Source organism: Tympanuchus pallidicinctus, unplaced genomic scaffold (assembly GCF_026119805.1).
Source record: "Tympanuchus pallidicinctus isolate F22 unplaced genomic scaffold, pur_lepc_1.0 scaffold4, whole genome shotgun sequence".
Taxonomy (NCBI): domain Eukaryota; kingdom Metazoa; phylum Chordata; class Aves; order Galliformes; family Phasianidae; genus Tympanuchus; species Tympanuchus pallidicinctus.
Genome location: NW_026294758.1, coordinates 20820947 through 20839330, shown reverse-complemented (window position 1 = coordinate 20839330; position 18384 = coordinate 20820947). Strand labels below are relative to the sequence as shown.

General features: G+C 47.2%; 1 protein-coding gene across 1 annotated transcript; it reads left to right on the top strand.

Annotated features, from left to right (window-relative positions):
• Positions 1 to 704: 704 nt before the first annotated feature.
• KLF4 (KLF transcription factor 4) lies at positions 705 to 4711 on the top strand. Its single transcript, XM_052701353.1, has 4 exons — positions 705 to 800; positions 934 to 1837; positions 1911 to 2075; positions 3602 to 4711. Exons 1-4 carry the CDS (start codon positions 705 to 707, stop codon positions 3775 to 3777), a joined length of 1341 nt encoding a protein of 446 aa, XP_052557313.1. The 3' UTR covers positions 3778 to 4711.
• The last annotated feature ends 13673 nt before the right edge of the window (positions 4712 to 18384 follow it).

Below are 18384 nucleotides of genomic sequence, written 5' to 3'. Positions count from 1 at the left end.
ACGTCCCCCCCTCTCCCCCCACCCTCCAGCGGCGTTGCCGTCAGCCCTCCGCCTGCGTCACGGGGGCGGGGCGGGGCGCGGGGCGGGGCGAGAGCGGGCTCCCGTCTCCCCTGCCTCCGCCCCCCTGTGAGCCGCGCGTGCCGCCCCCTCCCACGTGTCAGTTTGTTTTCTCCGTCGCTGTGGCGACGGCAGGCGGAGCGCGCGTGAAGTGAGGTTATAAAAAGGGCGGCCGTGGCGGACGCACGGCAGTGCCGAGCGGGGCGCGGCGAGGACGGGCGGCGGCGGCGGCAGAGCGCGGGCCGGCCCGGCCCCTCCCTCCCCACCGGCAGCACCGTGCCCCGTCCGTCCGTCCCGCCCGGCTGCCTCATGGCCGCGGCTCCCTGGGAAGTGCCTCACGCCGCCGCCCTGCCGGTGCCAGAGCCGCGTTGCCGGGCGGCGGCCGCCTCCCTGTGGCTCCGCTAGCGCCCCGCTCCCGCTCTCCGCCTCCAGCCCGGCGGCTTTGCCCGCGGGCGCGCGGCGCGGATCGCCGCTCCCACTCCTCTCCTCCTCACTCTCCTCGGCGGGACGACGGCGGCGGCGGCTCGGCGGGACGCACCGGCGCGGATGCGGTGGGTGCCCGACGAGGTCCCGGAGCGATCTCCGTGCCGCCGCCGCCGCCTGACGCGCCGCGCTCTCCCCGCAGGCAGCCCCCCGGCGAGTGCGAGATGGCGCTCAGCGGCACGCTCCTCCCCTCCATCGCCACCTTCGCGGCGGGCGCCGCGGGCCGCGAGAAGGCGCCGCGGCCCGCGGGCCCCGGCAACGTGAGTATCGGCGTCGCGCCGGGGCCGGAGCCGGGGGGGGGCGGCGGCGGAGGTGGCGGCGGCGGAGCGGGGCGGCCGGGGCGGGAGCGGCGCGGGTCGGGGCGGGGGCTGAGCCGTGCCCGTGTCCCCGCAGAGGTGGCGGGAGGAGCTGTCGCAGCTGAAGCGGCCGCCGCCGGCGCTGACGGCGCGTCCCGCGGAGCCGCCGCCGTCGGACCTGGAGACCGCGCCCGCCCTGGGGCCGCGCCGCGAAACTGAGGAGTTCAACGAGCTGCTGGATTTCGACTTCATCCTCTCCAACTCCCTCATGCACCAGGAGCCCGCCGCCGCCGCCGCGGTGGTGGTGTCCCCCGCCGCCGCACCGGCCCCCGCCGCCAGCCCCTGCCCCGCCGGGCCCTTCGCCTACCCGCTGCCCTGCGCCGAGCCCGGCGGACTCCTCTACGGCGGCGGCGGCGGCCGCGACGGGGCTCCCGCCGCCGCTCCCTTCAACCTGGCGGACATCAGCGACGTGTCGCCCTCGGGAGGCTTCGTGGCCGAGCTGATGCGGCCCGACCTGGACCCGGTGTACCTGCCGGCGCCCGCCGCCCTACCGCCGCTGGGCAGCCTGCAGGGCAAGTTCGTGGTGAAGGCCGTGGGCGACTACAACCACCCGGGGCTCAGCCCCAAGAGCGGCCCCCCCGCCGCCGCCGCCCAGCCGCCCGGCTCCGAGGGACCCGGGGCTCCTTACAGCCCCCTCCAGCCGCGGATGTGCCCCAAAATCAAGCAGGAAACCAGTTCGCCCTGCACGCTGGCCCCGCCGTCGCACGGGAGCGGCCCCCGAGGACCCCCCCCGCAGCATGACTTCTCTATGGGCCGCCTGCTGCCGGCCCGGACTACGCCCTCGCTGGGGCCCGAGGAGATGCTGAGCAGCAGGGACTGCCTTCCCCCCACTCCGGGGCTCAGCCACCCGCCACTGCCTCTGCCCCCCGGGTATCCCCCGGCCCCTGGCTACCCCGCCTTCCTGCCCGAGCAGCTGCCCCCCGGCACGCTGCAGTACCAAGGTGAGTCCCCCCCGCCAGCGTGGCCCCGAGGCAATGGCCGTAGCCATGCTCACTCCTCCCTCTCTGCCCGCAGAGCTGATGCCGCCGGGGAGCTGTCTGCCAGAAGAGACCAAGCCCAAGAGAGGACGGCGATCATGGCCTCGAAAAAGAACAGCCACTCACACCTGTGACTACGCAGGCTGCGGCAAGACCTACACCAAGAGCTCTCATCTCAAGGCACACTTAAGAACCCACACAGGTGAAGACTGCATGGGGTCATCGGGGTGAGCCCCCTTCTGGAAGCAAACGGGCAGGGGGAGTGCTGAAATTATGAGTCTTGGCTGTGCCCTGCTGGGTTTTCCTGGGTGCTGTTTCTTTTGCATTGGCCATGTTAAATCTTTGCTTACTGGCTGTGTTTTTCACTTAGTGGTTCACAGTTACTCAGGTGTGGAAGCAGGTGTGTTTCCTGCAGAGGCTAAAGTTTGTTGATCCTCTTCAGTTGTGTGGCTGGTTAATAAGCAGATAGCTGAGAATCTGATGGGATTTGTTGCTGTAGATTAGTGTTAGCCCACTTCTGAAAAAGAAGTGGACTTCTGTCTAAGGTTCTACTTTCTTTGTTTGTGGTTGGGTGCTTTGTGCACACCCGTCTTGTCTTGACTTACTCCAGCTTGAGAGATCCTATGGCTGACACTGAAGCCTTGACACCTCTGCAAGCTGCTGTCCCACGTCCAAGTGAATGGTGACAGGCTCTGTGCTGATTTAATTGAGATCTCTAGCTGCGTTGGTTGATGTCACTGATGCCTTGGTTGGTGCCGCTCCTATGTGGGAAGAACACATCTTCCCCTGAGTTAGCACGGATGAGATGGGGCTTAACAGCTCATTGGCAACTGCTAGAATTCAGATAAAATCTGCCAAAGTGCGTATCTGCGCCCAAGTTCAAACTTTAACCTTGCAGCTGAATGCCATATTGCAATAACTGAGCTTGTGAAAGCAGGTACATCATGCACGGTTTCGCCAGTGCAGGCATTCCGTAACAGTGATTAAATAACCTGGGAATTTGCATAATTTAAATCCCTGGTTTGTGAATTTGATTCACAACTTTCTCCTGACTAGGATACTGGAAAGGGAGAAATGGTAGCTGAGTGGTTAGGCTGTGTGTCGGCTAACGGCAGCAGGAGGAAAAATTGGTCAAAGAGCGGTTCCTCCCTTCTGCCCGAGACTGTCAGCGTGGTCTTCAGGATGTGTAGGACGGAGTCTGTAATTGTCAGTGAAATTTGTTGTGCAGTCAACAGCAGTTTTGCTGTAGTGAAGACAGAAAAATTGAGTTGTTAATCAACCTAAGGTAATGAAAGCAGTTAGCAGCTGGTTTTTAATTCTCAAGACCTACAATTATCTAAATACATTATTTTTCTGCTGAGCTATTTCTGGTTGATATTTGATCATGTAACATTAGCCAGCAAAAATAAACTCTTATTATGAGAACTCCTATGTTCCGAAACTTTGTTTGAGACAAAGTGAGCCTGCTAGAGAAGACTTCAGCAGTGTTAATGGCTTGTAATACGTGTAAAGTCTTGACAGGACTGTCTTATTCTGTTAGTAAGGTAGTAGTCCACAACTGCTTCAAGCTCTTTGTTGTGTTTTCTTTGCCGCTTTAATTCTTTCTTCTTAAAAGTGTTAAAAGTGGTGTGAAACAGAGGTAGCCTCTTCCTCCCCCCCCCATGCACACTGCCACAAAAAAAAAAAAAGAAAACATGACTGACATGTTTTTAATTTTTTTTTTCTAAGGTGAGAAGCCTTATCACTGTGACTGGGAAGGCTGCGGATGGAAGTTTGCCCGATCTGATGAACTCACTCGTCATTACCGAAAACACACGGGCCACCGCCCTTTCCAGTGCCAGCGGTGTGACAGAGCGTTTTCCAGGTCGGATCACCTCGCCTTACACATGAAGAGGCACTTTTAATTGGAAGCAGTGGATCTTTCCCTAACTGCCTTAGAGATTCAGTATTTACAGCACGAGGACTGCTTTCCGCCAGAAGGGGAGAACCCAGTTTAAGCACTACAGAGAATCATGGTGAAGTCTTCCAAAAAGAGTGGAAAGAGGGATAATTGCATATGGACATTGCAACTTTTTTTTTAACATACTTTTTAAAGAAAACCAAAAACATTGGGGTCAATGACTGGATCTTCTTCTATCATTCCATTTGTAAATCCAACTTGAATTATTTCCGGACTACAAAATGCCAAGGAGTGACTGGAAGTCACGGATATCAGGGTTAAACAGACTGTGTGTAGTTCGGAGGGTGGGGATATTACACAGGGAAATGACATTCCCTTAAATTTTCTTTCAATGCAATATTAGATGTAAATGTCATCTTGTACTTTCCTTTTTTCTTCCTTCCAAAAGCCATTACAATGTTAAAAGAGGAGGGACAATTCAGGTACAGAGTTATGTTTTAAAAGCCTATTTCATGGTGCTTAGTGACTGTTGGTTTTAGAGGTACCAAAAACAGGAAGCCAAAGTTCTCAAACTGCTGCATATCTGACAAGGAAATATTTTTGTCTTCCGATCGCCAATTATGACCTAAATCAGGTAAATAATCCTGGTTTATCTTTTTTTTATTTTTCTTAAGAAAATAACTTTATGCAGACAGTCTGTAATGCACTGTGGTTTCGATGTGCAATACTTTGTACAATGGTTTATTCCCAAATATGCCTTAAGCAGAACAAATGTTTTCTATATAGTTCTTTACATAATAGATATGTAATATAAATTTAAGCAAACTTTTATTTTGTATATTTGTAAACTACGAAGTAAAAGGAACTTTTTGGAGTTTGTATTTTGCATATTCAAGCGGAAAGTAAGTTTTAAATAAACCTATAATATTTTATCTGAATGACTGTTGTAACTTTCTTCTGTGAATGGATATGTCCACAGAAAGGTTGTGTTGGTCAGTGGTTGAGTTTCCTAAGGCAGAGGGAGTGGTGAAGACTTGTGTTCTCAAGACTCTGAGAGGTAGGATGGATAAGTGCAATGCTTGTCTTTTTGAGGGGAAAAATGTGTACAGATGCTTTTTGTTCTAAATACTGAACTGGCTGCATATTAGATAATTCAAAAATTTTAAGGTGAATGAATTGCCTGTTTGTTTGTCACATCAGACTTTGTGTGTTCACCTGTAATGTTTTCTAACTTTACTTTCCTGAGCTTCTCAAATAGGCTTGTGGTAACTTCTGCTTTCACGTGAATGAAGGGAAATCAGCTGAGTGAATGCCATAAAGATATTAAATTAAGAAATAAAGTGCATCATGAAACAGCTTTTAACAGTGAATTACATAGAAGTTTCACTTGAAGTTTGCCCTGGTAATTTCATAAGCCAGCAAAACAGTATCTGAAGAGCCAAAACTCTTGTAGGAGTGGTGGTACACATAACGTGAGTTGAGAATGTTGACCGTGCAGTCTGCAAATCGTAGCTGTACACAGGAGATGTGTTGTTGCAAAGTCTCCAGTGTACCTTCAAGTGCAGTTGCTTTGTTGCTGTTAATGCAGTAAGCCCATTGCATGCCTTGGGTAGTTAACTGCTTTTGTTGTTGTTGTCCTCAGGGACCTCACTGCTCTATTTTTTCCACAAATATGTAGCAATAAGATGATTTCAACATGAATGCTCGCTGAATAGGACCTGTTTTTCTCACTACTCTCCTAAAAAGAGAAGGCAGAAATGATTCTTCCACTAAGTTTTAAGTGTCAGTCAGCTAGCAGTTTGGTTTTATACGATGCCTATTTATATATATTTAATGTTGAATGAAGCTGAGCATGGAAATAAATTACAGGCAAGAGCTATCCCTATTTTTTTTTTTAATTTTTATTTTTTCCAGCAGTGGAAGCAAGAGTTGCGATATCAACTTCTTGTTCCCAAATGCACCATGAAATTCCATACTTCGATGTGTGTTTTGTGTGGTGACTGGTACCTTTTTGTTCTAAAGTCCTCCAGGTCACATAATGATGCTGAAAGTACTTCTCACCCCTTATCTCCCAGGCAGGCTTTGTTCAACTGAAATCTATCTTTGTTGGTTTGGTTTATAGGTAGCATGGGGAGTAAGGAATGTCTTGTTTGGTTTGCAAATAGCAAGTATTTAAAACTAATTTAAAGTTATGAGTCATCCTTTATCTGAAGCTTCTTTCATGTGAAGACTTTTTAAAATTAAAACCGTCATTTCTGACCTTTTTTGTTGCCTTGCATGTGGATTCTGGAGGAGATATCCAAGGTCAGTGTTGCAACTGACATGCTGTGTGCCTGGGGTGTGTTGCCTCTAGTGTTGGCCAATGCCTGGGTAGCTGTAGGATTGCCTTTGTATGAATGCCATTCAGGATGCCTCAAATCTGTACATTTATGTCCTGACACATCCACATGCATTGAAATCTGCAGATTTCATTTCAGAAACCTTTTTTCTTTGATTTTCAAGTGTGCTGCTATTATAAAACCTTAAGAATTTTATACGATGATCCAGCATGCTGTAATGAGTATCTGTTAAAGCCAACTTCAGTTTCTCTTTGATGGTTTTATAGACCCTAGGTTTATAGTTCCACAAACAATAGCATTCTTGAAATAGGTCTTTGTTCTCTTCTCCCACATGTGTTTTTTTTTCTTGTTCCTAGCTAAGCTGTCTTCATGTATGACTTTCTTTCCAGAGCTGAACAAACACAGTTGAGGCTTGGTATTTAAAAAGAAATGCTACTGTTACTTTAACCATTTCCAAAATGCTATTCCTATACTTTTGGATCAGGAGCCAAAAGACAATTTTTGCAGCACAGTGTGCAGCTTAGGAGAGGCAGTCCTTGTTCTTAAGGAGGTTTCTGGGGAAGTACTGACATGATCAGCCTTGGCATGTCAATAGCATGGTGTTTGCCTCCTGCTTCACTGTGTCTAGTGTCCTGAAACTGAACTTAGATGCAAGATCATAAATGGATGCAATAGAGTAACACGTATCAAAAAACGCATCTAGCAAAACACATGTAAAATACCAAGCAGCCTTGTAAGGTTGTCTTGTTTTTCAAGATTTGCTTAGCACTACTAAAGCTCCATTCATGTGCTCTTTCATTCAGGCTTGGGCACTTGAAAGCTGTTCTACGTTTATTTGGGGTGGCCTCTCTCACATAGGGTGAGCACTGCCAGAGCTGTCCCCAAGCATTACTTTAGCTACGGGAGGGAGAAGCTCCTTTAGCAGAGAAAGATCTCTGCAGCCAAAATGCAGCCATCCTTAATTCCGCCCCCCCTAGCCCAAATCTCTCTCCAGCATGTTTAACAAGTGGAGATGGAGCTTTTTCTAAACAAGATGACACATGTCTGCCTACCAGGTGCCAAGTATTCAAAAGTGGCATCAGAATAAAAATCTTCTCAGAGCCGCTGCGCTGCTGTGCACTTGTCTGCTGTATGCTACAGGCTGGGAGTTTGTGCACTTCAAACTTGTAATCTGGTAGAAATGCCTTCAGCTCTCCCCTGTCACATGAAGGTGTTCTTTGAAAAGCGCTGTCTCTCCCTTGCAGAGTTTACCAAATCCCGCTGCTGCTGAAGTCGATTGTGAATCTCACCAGGATTTATATTAAGCTGATATGAATCAGGGAATTTCATTCCCCTTCTCTTTAATAAGGGGAGATCTGAGGCTCTTGTGGTTAATCACCTCGAGTGCTAACGGTTCTCTGAATTAGTTTACACAGGTTTCCTATGGGAGTGTGCTCAACGTTAGAGCTAGCCTGCTTCCACTGATGTCCCTGGCAAGCGCTTTAACGGCATTTGAGCACCAACACTACCAAATCAAGCCCATTGCAAACTGTATTCATTCCTTGGGATCGTGTGGGCTTAGTGACACAATAGGATTGGAGTATGTTGCAAATGCACACAGCTTGCGCAGATCAGCGTTTACACTGCAGGGGTCTGAAGTGGTAGGAGCACTTTGAGGAGGTGAGCCTAAGGCACAGCAAACGAAACTCTGGGAGAGGAAGAGGAGCACTACCACCAGCATGAATGACAACATGTGCTGCCTCGTGCTTGCCAGGAAAGCTCACCGGATGAAGTGCCTGTGTGTAGGCTCAGTGCACTGAGCTCTGGAGACCAAGAAGAGGAGTACGTACATAAAAGAGGGGAAGGCCCATCATTCACCAAAATTTAATTGAGGTCACATTGGCTTCAAGCCACAGGGTAACACACCCACATTCCCTTGTCTGCAGTACACTGGGATGACTCACGTTTCGTTCTCTGCCTGCTCTCCTTACCAGGGGACGTTTCCATTACCACTAAGGGCCTTGCCACTGAGTGCAGAAGTTGTCTCTGTGGCACAGAGGTGGGCGGTGGTGGTGGTGTTTCCGCAGCCGTGTTCTCCACCCTGGCTGCAGATAGGTATCTGTTAGACTCCTTTTCACCTTTGGATGCTTACTTGTGAGCCCTCAGGGTTGGAACCTTAATTGTGTGAAAGGCAGGAGGGGAAAAGCGGGTTGTGCGTTATGAATGCTTCTATATTTAGACCATGCATGCCCTAAGTTTTACAGAAGACAAATGCCTGTAGTAGTTACTCCCGGGAGGCACCTAGCAGCGGGACCTTTTCCCTGCAGTACTGCTTTCTGGACTTGTGAAACTGTGATTCCTTTCTAACAGAGACAGCCATTTTCCTATGAGCTTGGTCAGCATGGGTCAGCATTGTGACTTTTGTTAATGAGAAGTTTTAGGGAAAACACTGGGCTCCTTTCACTAGGGAGCTTGTATGAGCAGAAGTGTAATCATGTGCTGCTATCACCTCAGTCATCTTGCTGCAACTCTAAAAAGTTTTGCATGGTTTTACTTTGGGTACAACGTGCTTGTTTATCAAGCACAAGCTAAGGCTTGCTTAAATCTTGCCATTCAAGTTCTCTGCTATTAAAGTTTCAGGCTATATTCAACAAAATGATAGAGCTTCCCTGTATTCGTTGCTGAAGACCCTTCATTTTAGAAACAAATATTCAAAAGGATTTCCTCCACTGCTGCAGAAATTAGAGATCATCCGATGGGCTACACCGTACTGCCAACACAGGAATTTATTTGCTGGGTGTTTCCTCAGTGTTTTTTTTTTATGTCAGCATGTGTAGATCCTCAGTGCCTTCGTGGCTGGCAGGAGCACTGTGCTTCCAGCTCCTGGATAGCCAAGGGAAAGCCAAAGGGTAGCACTGGCTATATGCTTCCTTCCAAGCAGAAATACTGCAGAGAGGGCTTTGCTCACATGTACAAAAAGCTGTTTTTTGAGGTTAGTGCGTGAGTTCGATTTGTACATTGGGCCCCCGAGGGTGTCATGGGCGTCAGTGCTGTTTGATGTCCAGATCACAACTGGAATCTTCCAGCACGAACAATCTCACTGGGGCCTAGAGTCCATCATCATGTTCCCCTTTTCTGATAAAATGAATATTGTACATTAATATGTTGATAAACTACCGGAGCAACATTGACGATGATTACTGAAGCATGTTGGAATTCACTTTCTAAGCTCTGGAGGAGGTTTTATTCTGTGTTAAGGCTCCAAACATACTGAGTCAATAACGCTGTTGGCTACTTGAGGAGGCTACCCAAAGGGATGTGTTTGTCTTTGCACTACGATGTACTAGGTTTGGCTGTCCTTTCTCAATTTCTGGATCACACTATTTCATCAACAGTCTCCCTTTCTTGACAAGGAATGGCTAAATTTGTTGGCTCTGAAGCAGGTTGTTCTTTGTGTTACCAAATATCAAGCAGTATTCCAGTGAAAAGCAAAATATTTCACTGCTTTCGAGCTTCCTGCCTCCCTAGTAATTGCTCACGCTCTCTTCAGCACTAGAGAATATGATAATGACCCTGTCACCTGTCAGAGATGTTTGACTACCTTCCTTCTGTAAACACCTTCTAACCAACATTCCCTTTGACAAAGTTCCCATGCTCACAATGTAAAACTTACTGGCAAGGCTCCGTATGCAGACACCAGTGAGCTAATTGTCCTGGTTGGGGCAATTGGGTTTCCTCTAGCTCTCTGCTCTCTGAGGAGCAGGGGGAAAGCAGAGCCCAGCACAGCCTGGCTACTGCTGCCCTGCCTCAGTGCTGGCCAGAAGCCTGTTAGTGTGCGCAGGCAGCCCTACAATGGGCAGAGCTGGGGCAACCCCTCCTTGCTCTCCTCAAAGCTCCCCTCCAGGCTCAGATGGTTACAGCTTCGTTTCAGCTCAGAACCTTGACCACTGTAGGTCCCTGTCCAACTCATGCTGGTTTTATGCTGCTTGCTGTTGCAGCTGCACAGATTCTACTTACTAAATAGTTGATCCTTTTTGGAGCCTTACTGAACTTCTGGCTTCAGAGACACTGTGGCAAGGAGTTTTGCAGCTATTTATGAGCTAGCCTAAAAATAAAGGTGGGGGAAGAGGAGAAGAAAGTATTTCCTTCCTTTAGTTTCAGGCCACCACCTTCCAGATTCCTACTGTTTCCTCTTTTCTACATACTACATGTGAGACAAAGGAAAAGGGTGTAAGTTCCTGCTCTCAATCATCCTCAGTTTTGTCATTTGCTGCCAAAGGCTGGAAAGATTCAACTTCAGTTGTACTTTTTAATGGGAAGAGAAAGTAAATGGGAAGAGAAAGTAAATGCAAACTTTTTACATATGTGCACTTTTACATATGAATGAATTCTTGTCTACTGTACACTGGAAGAATGCCAGGAGAAATTAGCCTAATATGATATTTCAGTCAATATTTAAAATATGTCTTAGCTTGTAGTTGTTTTGGTTTTTTTAATTGTCAGAACATTTAAGAAGCCCTCAGCCATCAGTTGTTTTTTTTTTTTTAAGGACGGTTGATTCTTCACGTTTTATTCAAAACAAAAAAATAACTTTTCATAATTTTCATTATATCCATGCATCTTTGCAAGGTGTGACACCGTTAGTTACAGTACTTTCCCTGTTATGTACCCAAACATCCAGATGGGCTTGAATTACTCATTATTTATTTGTACACATTTATTAATAAGGCGTTGTTAGTAATTGTTGAGTTTGTGTATTTGCTTTCATTTATTATTACGTGGACAGGGAAACTGACCACAGAAGTGTTCACTGGTGCAAATCTAACATTTCCAAGTTCAACTTGGAACTCAACTCTCACTTTTTCTCTTTGATTACACTTGCAGAATGCTTTTCCTGAATGCTTTTCTCTCTTGTGTCCCTGGTTTTGAAGAGCAAATGTCAAAAAAACTGGAGTCCCTGTGTACTGGGAACTGAAATCCACTCCAGGTGACAGAATTAGCTTTCTAAGAAGTGATCAAGGTGAACTGTAGCTGTCTGGGAATCTGACTGCCTCATTAGCAAACCAAATCCTCATGGTTACAGGTAAATCCCCTTGGTGGGATGAGGTTAGGTTTTATGCTGATTTGGGGCTAAGCAAATGAACCACATAGGCAAATCCAAAGCATTATAAAAATAGGTAGCACTTTGAAAAAGCTTAAGATCTGAATTTTCATGGTCCAAAATTGGAAGCTCTGTGTGAGTACAGGAGGAGAGGTCTGGGAGTAAGGAGAGCTCAGGAATGATTCAAGTATTGCCCAAACCACTGGGCATGTCGGAGGCTTTCTCTGGCTGGGCTTCACCTAGCACCTTAATCCATGCAAAAAAACAAGATGACAGGGTTTACATTTCATAACTTTGCACAAGTTAGTCATTTAAATAAATACTGAATGTCCATTGGATGTTTCTGACTAAGGAGTGCAGCAGTCAAAAGGAGACAGATCTTCATCTGCAGGTGTGCATCGCATAGAAAACTTGACATATGGATTTCCTCCAGCCTGGGAAAGTCACCCGGCAAATAGCTCCGTCTTCTGTCACAGCTGCTGCTTCGCACTGGCTGGCAGCTGGAGGGGAGGCAGCAGTAGAATAACAAACCTCCCAGGATGAATGCAGCAATGCTATGCCGGTGCTGCCGGCTCTCTTTTCCAAAGCAAGACTGACAGCAAGTACTTGGAGAGATGCTTGTGGCTGGAGGCACACAGGGTTCCGAGGATAAGGCTCCTGAGAGAAGGATGTGAAAACAGGAGAGAGGTTGGGAGGAAGAGAATTTGCAGACAGCCGAAATGGCTCAGCAATGCTAGAGGGAATAATAGAGCGACAGCTGTTCTGATTTCCTCCCAATTCGTATATAAATGAATCAAAACCAGAGCTGTTTTGAGTTGGAGCAGATGATAATTCTTTGAAGTACACTGAGTCTGCTGCTGTTATTCCAGCTCTCATCTCTTTCTTTCTCTTACAGCCTTGCCAGTTTAATGCAAGAGAACTTGCAGTTGTGCTGTCAAGCCAAGATAATACTTTGCTGGAGAGACAGTTTTCACTTTGCAGCTGAATATTGCTCATGAAGATCTAGCCTGTGGAGTCCCTCAGATTAAGTGAAGTGACAAACCACATTGCTGGACAGAGGAATTGAAATCAGGGGCTCAAAAACATGGCCATAGGAATTGGAAATCTGTAGCAAAGGAGCCTCACTCAGCAACTTGGCAGGTGCTCTTCCCATCTCTTGGATGCAATGGAAAAGCAAGACATACATCACCATTCTAGCTCTGTAGGGCTTCGTCTTGTTTCCTTTTTTGCAGTGAAGAAATCATATACCTCTGACAGGATTTTCAACTTGGGGTGCGTGCAAAGACTCAATTTTTTCTCTGAATTCAAAAGTTCAAGAGGTTCCCAGCACTCTGGATCCTCATTACTTTGTATGCACAAACAAGTTATCAGGTGATAAGGATTCACAGCAGCAGCAGGAAGGAGAGACTGGGGAATGCAAATAAAGATGCACTCAGTTCACAATACTTGAGGGTGATAGAAGGAGCAAGTCCACATATGAAAACTGGATTCTAAAATCACAGTGTCAAAAAGAGGCTGTGTCAGACTTTTGTTTCTCTAAAGTGAAAGACTGTGAAAAACTACAGGCATGATTTTTGTACTGTTTGGTTTTGTTGGTGTTGGTTTTTTTTCATTCTCTGTTGCAAATGTCTGGGTTTACTCTGTGTTTTTATTTATTTATAGGCATTTCTATGGCACTCATCACCATAGTATCTGGGCAAATCATCTTTCCTTTCTTGTATCATGTAATTAAATCTATACAAAATACATATGTTCTTGGCAGAGGAAAAAGAAAAAAAGTTAAGCTCCCCTTTTGGAAGGGATTTGTGCCCTGCAATTAAACACTGCTTTTGCAATGCTGTCTTTCCACATACACATGAGTGAGGAAAAATATGATTTTGCTGAGTCTGTACCCCACACACCCACTATCCTGGCACGGGACTGTGGCAGGCACTGTGGGGACTGTTGGAGTTGGCACCTGCATGGGACCCTGAGGCATGCTGCTGTCTCCTTCCTTTTTGCACTGGAAGTTTGAGCAAAGGCCTGCACATCGCACCAACCCACTCAACTCAATGGAAGCATCAATCAGGCAGTGCTGCAGCCAGCCTCCTCCTGCACTGGGGGAGTGAAGCTGCTGCTGTACAAGTTCAAGCCCCAGGGACAAGCTGGCTGTACACCAGCAGAGATGGTCATCCTACAGGAGTGGTAGGGCCTTGTATGGCACCACATCAGTGCCTGGGGCAATAGTGTGGCCCTTAGAGCCTGCTCACCCTCTGGGCCACCAGAACACCACTTCGGTAGGCAAGTGAAGGAAGTGTGTCAGTGTGAGACCCACACAAGTGCCAACTGTGGCCAACATGAACACATGGTACATCCATGTCGAAGGAAATGAATCTGCCCCTTTCTTTTCTGAGAGCAATTCGTTGCCTGCATTTCAGAAAGAAGTGCTGTGCTTCGATCCATGAAGGTAGTCTGATAAAGAGCCTTTCTAGAGGCAAAGCAATTGGCCACCCTCATAACTGCATATACTGCACATACTTCATAGCATCTTCAGCCTCTAAGACATCCAAAACTATTAGTCACTTGTGAAAACCTTCAGTTCTGTTTGTGTTCCTCCCCCCATTCTGATTTTGGCAGGCATGTAAGCAACCCAGGGTTTGTTCATCGCTCCTCAGGGACTGCTCACATGTTTTATTACCTGGCTGAATCTGGCCCTGCAGAGACGCAGCTGTCCCTACTTTCTGAAGGCCATGTGAGCTGAGCTTGGCCCATCTGAAGAGCCAGCAACAAATGAAGAAGAGTTATTGCCCTTCTCTTGGGTGGGAAAGCCCATGGATTTTTGGGAGAGAATAACCACAGTGCTAATTGAATGCTGAGAATAATCATTTTTCCAGATGCTTGGGTTGTTGGGTTGTATGTGATGCTTGTTTTGCTGTACTTTTTTTTTTTCTTTCTTTCCTTTTAATGTTAATGTTTTATGTAAGGAAAAGGACATGAAATATTGCTGCTAGAACATGAAAGAAGGCATTAATATGAGGTATCATTTGCCGGTACTTGGAAGCTGGATGAAAGCATTCTAGCAAGCATTAACAGATCAGACTGCACCTCGCATTCACATCTGTCTGGCTTGGCAGTACTGCGGTATTCCAGAAGTCGGTTTTGGATGAGGTGCTGACTTCACCCTGGGTCTCTTTTCTCCGGACAGAGCACGGCAGTGCGGCGAGAACCTCGGCGGGGCCCGGCGGGGCAGGCTGCGGCCGCACGCTGATTAACGGCGACGTGGTGCCCCCGTGAGGACTGATCACGGTGCTCGAGCACCGTTCGCAGCCTGGCAATACGCTCTAGGCGTGCTGAAGCTTTTTATGGAGATCTACGCTCTTTTCCCTTCGCCGCTGCTCACACATTCAGCACCCGCTGACCACGGCCTGCTCGTCTGAGGATGGGGGCTTCGTCAGGAGCCTCCGTTGTTTTAGGTCAGGATCAATCTGAGTAAATGAATCGATGCACTGAGCTGGTTACAAGGAGTAGGCAGCGCCAGAGAAGTCCCTGAGTAATGCTGTGCAGACCACAATAGCATAGCACAGCTGCCCCTTCCAGACGTAGGAAATAAGAAGCTTAATACAGCAGTACTATGCCTGCATAAACCGATGCCACACCATAATTCTTAGCTGTATGCTTCACCCATGCACAAGATCAGAGACACTGCACATCATGCTGCAGGATTCCCCATAAGCTTGCATTCAGGTTTTGTTTGTTTACATCTCCTTTAGCCATCTCTTGATGGGTAAAACAAAAGTTGTGTTTTCACCTTACCTCTCTAAAACTGGCCAAAACAAGAAGCAGGCTTGCAGTCAGTTCAAGATACCCTGTGTGTAAGCCTGATTATGTTTTGAGAGGAAGTTAAAAACAGGTTAAGGCACTACTACGGGACTCCAGAGCCCTGGCGTAAGTTCCCAGCTCTGCCACAGGCTCCCAGTGTGACCTCAGGCAAGCTATATTTCCCTCCCAAAACACTTTCATAGTCAGAGAAGGCAAAATCCTGCTTCATGTGAGTTTTGCCTTTGACTGCATGGAGCCAGATCCCACCCACGCATGTCAACTTAAAAATAAAGTACAGGCTTAAGCACCTTGCTGCATTGCTGCCAGAGTTTCCTTGGGTTTCAGTTTCCTACACCTAGAAGAGGAACAAAGATCACTTCCCTATTCCCACTCACTTTGCATGCTTAGGCTGCAGCCTGTTTGGCATAGGACTGACCATAATGACTGAGACCATGCTTACACGTCTGCCTGTTTCCCTGGCAGGCTGCATCTCAAGCAAGAACTAGTGCTGTTTGGGGCTTTGTTTTTGGCCCTGCTTAGTTGATGCTGCCGCACTTTGCTAGCCTCTTTGTGCTCAGAGTGGCTTTCTCCTCAGCCATCGTGTATGACTGAGAACTAATCATTTGCACATCACTCTACAAGAGAATAAATCAGGTGTCTCTGCCTGGAGACATTGTGATGTTTCTAGTGAGGGGCTCTACTACATGTAATGGCTCCTAGTCTTTTCCCCGAGTGCTTGCTGTGACAGCAGACAGCTAAGTTTATATAACTGGCTCCTTCGAGAGCACCACCAAACAGGATATTCCTGTTGGCGAAGAGCTGCCTGTTTGCTTAAACCAACAGTTGTAGGCTTCTGCAGCCCTTGACAGGCACAAACAAGGAACCACACCGATAGCTGAGGGGAGGAGGGATTACTACACCTAACAAGAAGTAGACTTTGGCATTTACATGTACATCACGGATACGTCCTAAAAGGTAAACAAATACTGCATAAAAGCAAATTTGGCTATTCAAATGACCTGATTGTTCCTATGATGATGATGATGTCTCCCGGCACGTATTCAGTAACACACTAATTGACTTTTCATGCAACAGGAAGAGAATTTTTCACTATCTGTTTCGAGACAATTTCTGACGGCACCATCTTTCAAGCTATGTTTATTTATTTATTTTGGAAACTGCTTGAGTGGAAAACAGATTCCAGTCCTGGCTGAGGCTCAGGACAGCCTGTGCAGGCACTGAGGCTTACAGGACTGCATGGTGAGCAGCACTTGGCTGCAGCTGCTCCTGCAGACCCAGGCCCTCCTCGTGGTGTATGGCAGCCGTATCAGAGTGGCCTCTTCTTACACCCTGAATAGGCAAAACAGCAACCAAATGAGCCTCGGCAAGACAGGTTCTTGAAGCCTGAGGTACACATGCATGGCTCCGACCTGACGGTCACAGCCAACACCAAGCCTGTGAGTGTGGCGGAGGCCCTCCAGGACATGCAGCGAACTACTCACCCTCTACACTGAATTTTTGATTTCACTGTTAGGTGCATGTTTGTCTGGTTCTCGTGAAGAGGAAGTGAAAAAGGGCAGAAAGAAAATTGGCCATTCAGTGTAGCAGCGCTCCATGCTGCGGACATGCATTAGAAAAGCAAATGAAATTTTTTCAGTCATTGGACTGATAAAATGGTTATTAATGGTTTCATAGTTGTGAGAATATCTTTGTTCTAGTCATATGTCAACAGTCAGCACTGAATCATAACCAGCAAAATAAATACTTGTGGTAAAATAACCTTTGCCCATACATTTGAGCTAAGTGTGTAAAATGAACCCAATCAGCTAATTTACTTTACACTTGGGTACGTTTATGAAATTCCAGGAACTCATGCTGAATTTCTCCCTGTATTAATTTTCTAATGTGGTTTGAAGGTTATCTTCACGGAGAAAGTAGCACGAGGAGACGATCTGAAGAGATCTAAAAAGCACAGTAACATGGACTGAGGTGGTAGAAAAGCCATGGTCACGCTTCTGATCCTTCATTGCTGGCATCATACTCAGGTCTTCAAAAGCTGCCTGGACTCCGTCCTGTGCAGCCTGCTCTGGGAGGAGAGGCAGGAGCAGATGAACCCACAGGTCCCTGTCAGCCTTAACCATTCTGACAGCACTTCTCTGGCAAGTGGCTTTTTGAGCGCTACTGCTGAGACGTTTCTCCAGCCAGTACCCAGATGCATAGGTAGCTGCATCTCACACAGTCATCTCACAGCACACAGTAATGCGGTAATTCACAGATGCAACAAATGCATGTCAGCAGCGTATAAGCAGAAAACTGGTTTTTGTCTGCTAGTTGTAGGGGTCAGCTAAACGCAACTGAAGGCCCAGAATACTCCAATCATCATGCAAATGTTACAGCACCAGTTTACAGGACTTCAGGTTGGATATGAAGAAAAATGGCATGGTACAGTCTTCCTAGGGAGGCAGTGGGGTCACAAATCCTGGAGGTGTTGAAGTAAAGGGTAGATGTCGCACTGAGTGACATCATCTAGAGCAGTCACAGGCAGGGGTTTAAGATTAGACTGGGTGATCCTATTAGTCTTTCCAACCTTAACAATCCTATGGTTCTGTGACTTGTAGGGAAGGTGGCAATAGCTTGCTTTTTAAAAGCAGACCCGAAGTCTCACAGCTTGTGGAGGCTGAGACAGAGAAGAGCATAACTCATCTCTATCCAAAATCATGGGAGTTTCTTAGAAGTAGAGAAGCCCCATACTGCTGTTGCCTCTCCTACCATGCCATATAGCTTGGGAAGAACACTGACCGGCAAGGAAAAAGCATTTAGAAAGAAAGGGAAAAAAATAAGAAGTGGGAAAAAGGTATGAAGTTTGTCAGTGACTTCCAAAGTCCTAAGGCACTGCAACCAGCAGCCCAGCTTTAAAAGATGCGGTAATGTTTTTGAAATTGCAGCCCCAACTGTGTAAATGGCAAGAGCTCTAGTGTGGCTGTAATATTGCTTGGTTGAGGGCACCGCCACCATAAAAATAATCACCGAACATTTCAAAGCCTATGAGAACAATTTGTTTTAATTTTACATTTTAACGCCAGGAGTAGGTTAAGGTTTAGGTGTGGTGGTTTCACATATTTTTGGAACCTGTTTATCCATCTTTTATTAAGACTCTGAGAAGGCAGCTCAAAATACTTTCAGTGACTTCAACGATGCTGTAATTTCTGCTTCTTTGTTTTCTGAATATGATTAAGCTAAATTCCTGTCTCCATCTCAGGCAGCTTCCTGGAAAGGCACTTGGAGGCCAGCACCACAAGACTTTGTTCTGTTTAGTTTGATTTCAGATCAACAGCTGAGCTGGCAAGAGAAGAACTGACAACCTACTTTATATCTGGCATACCTTACATGTGCC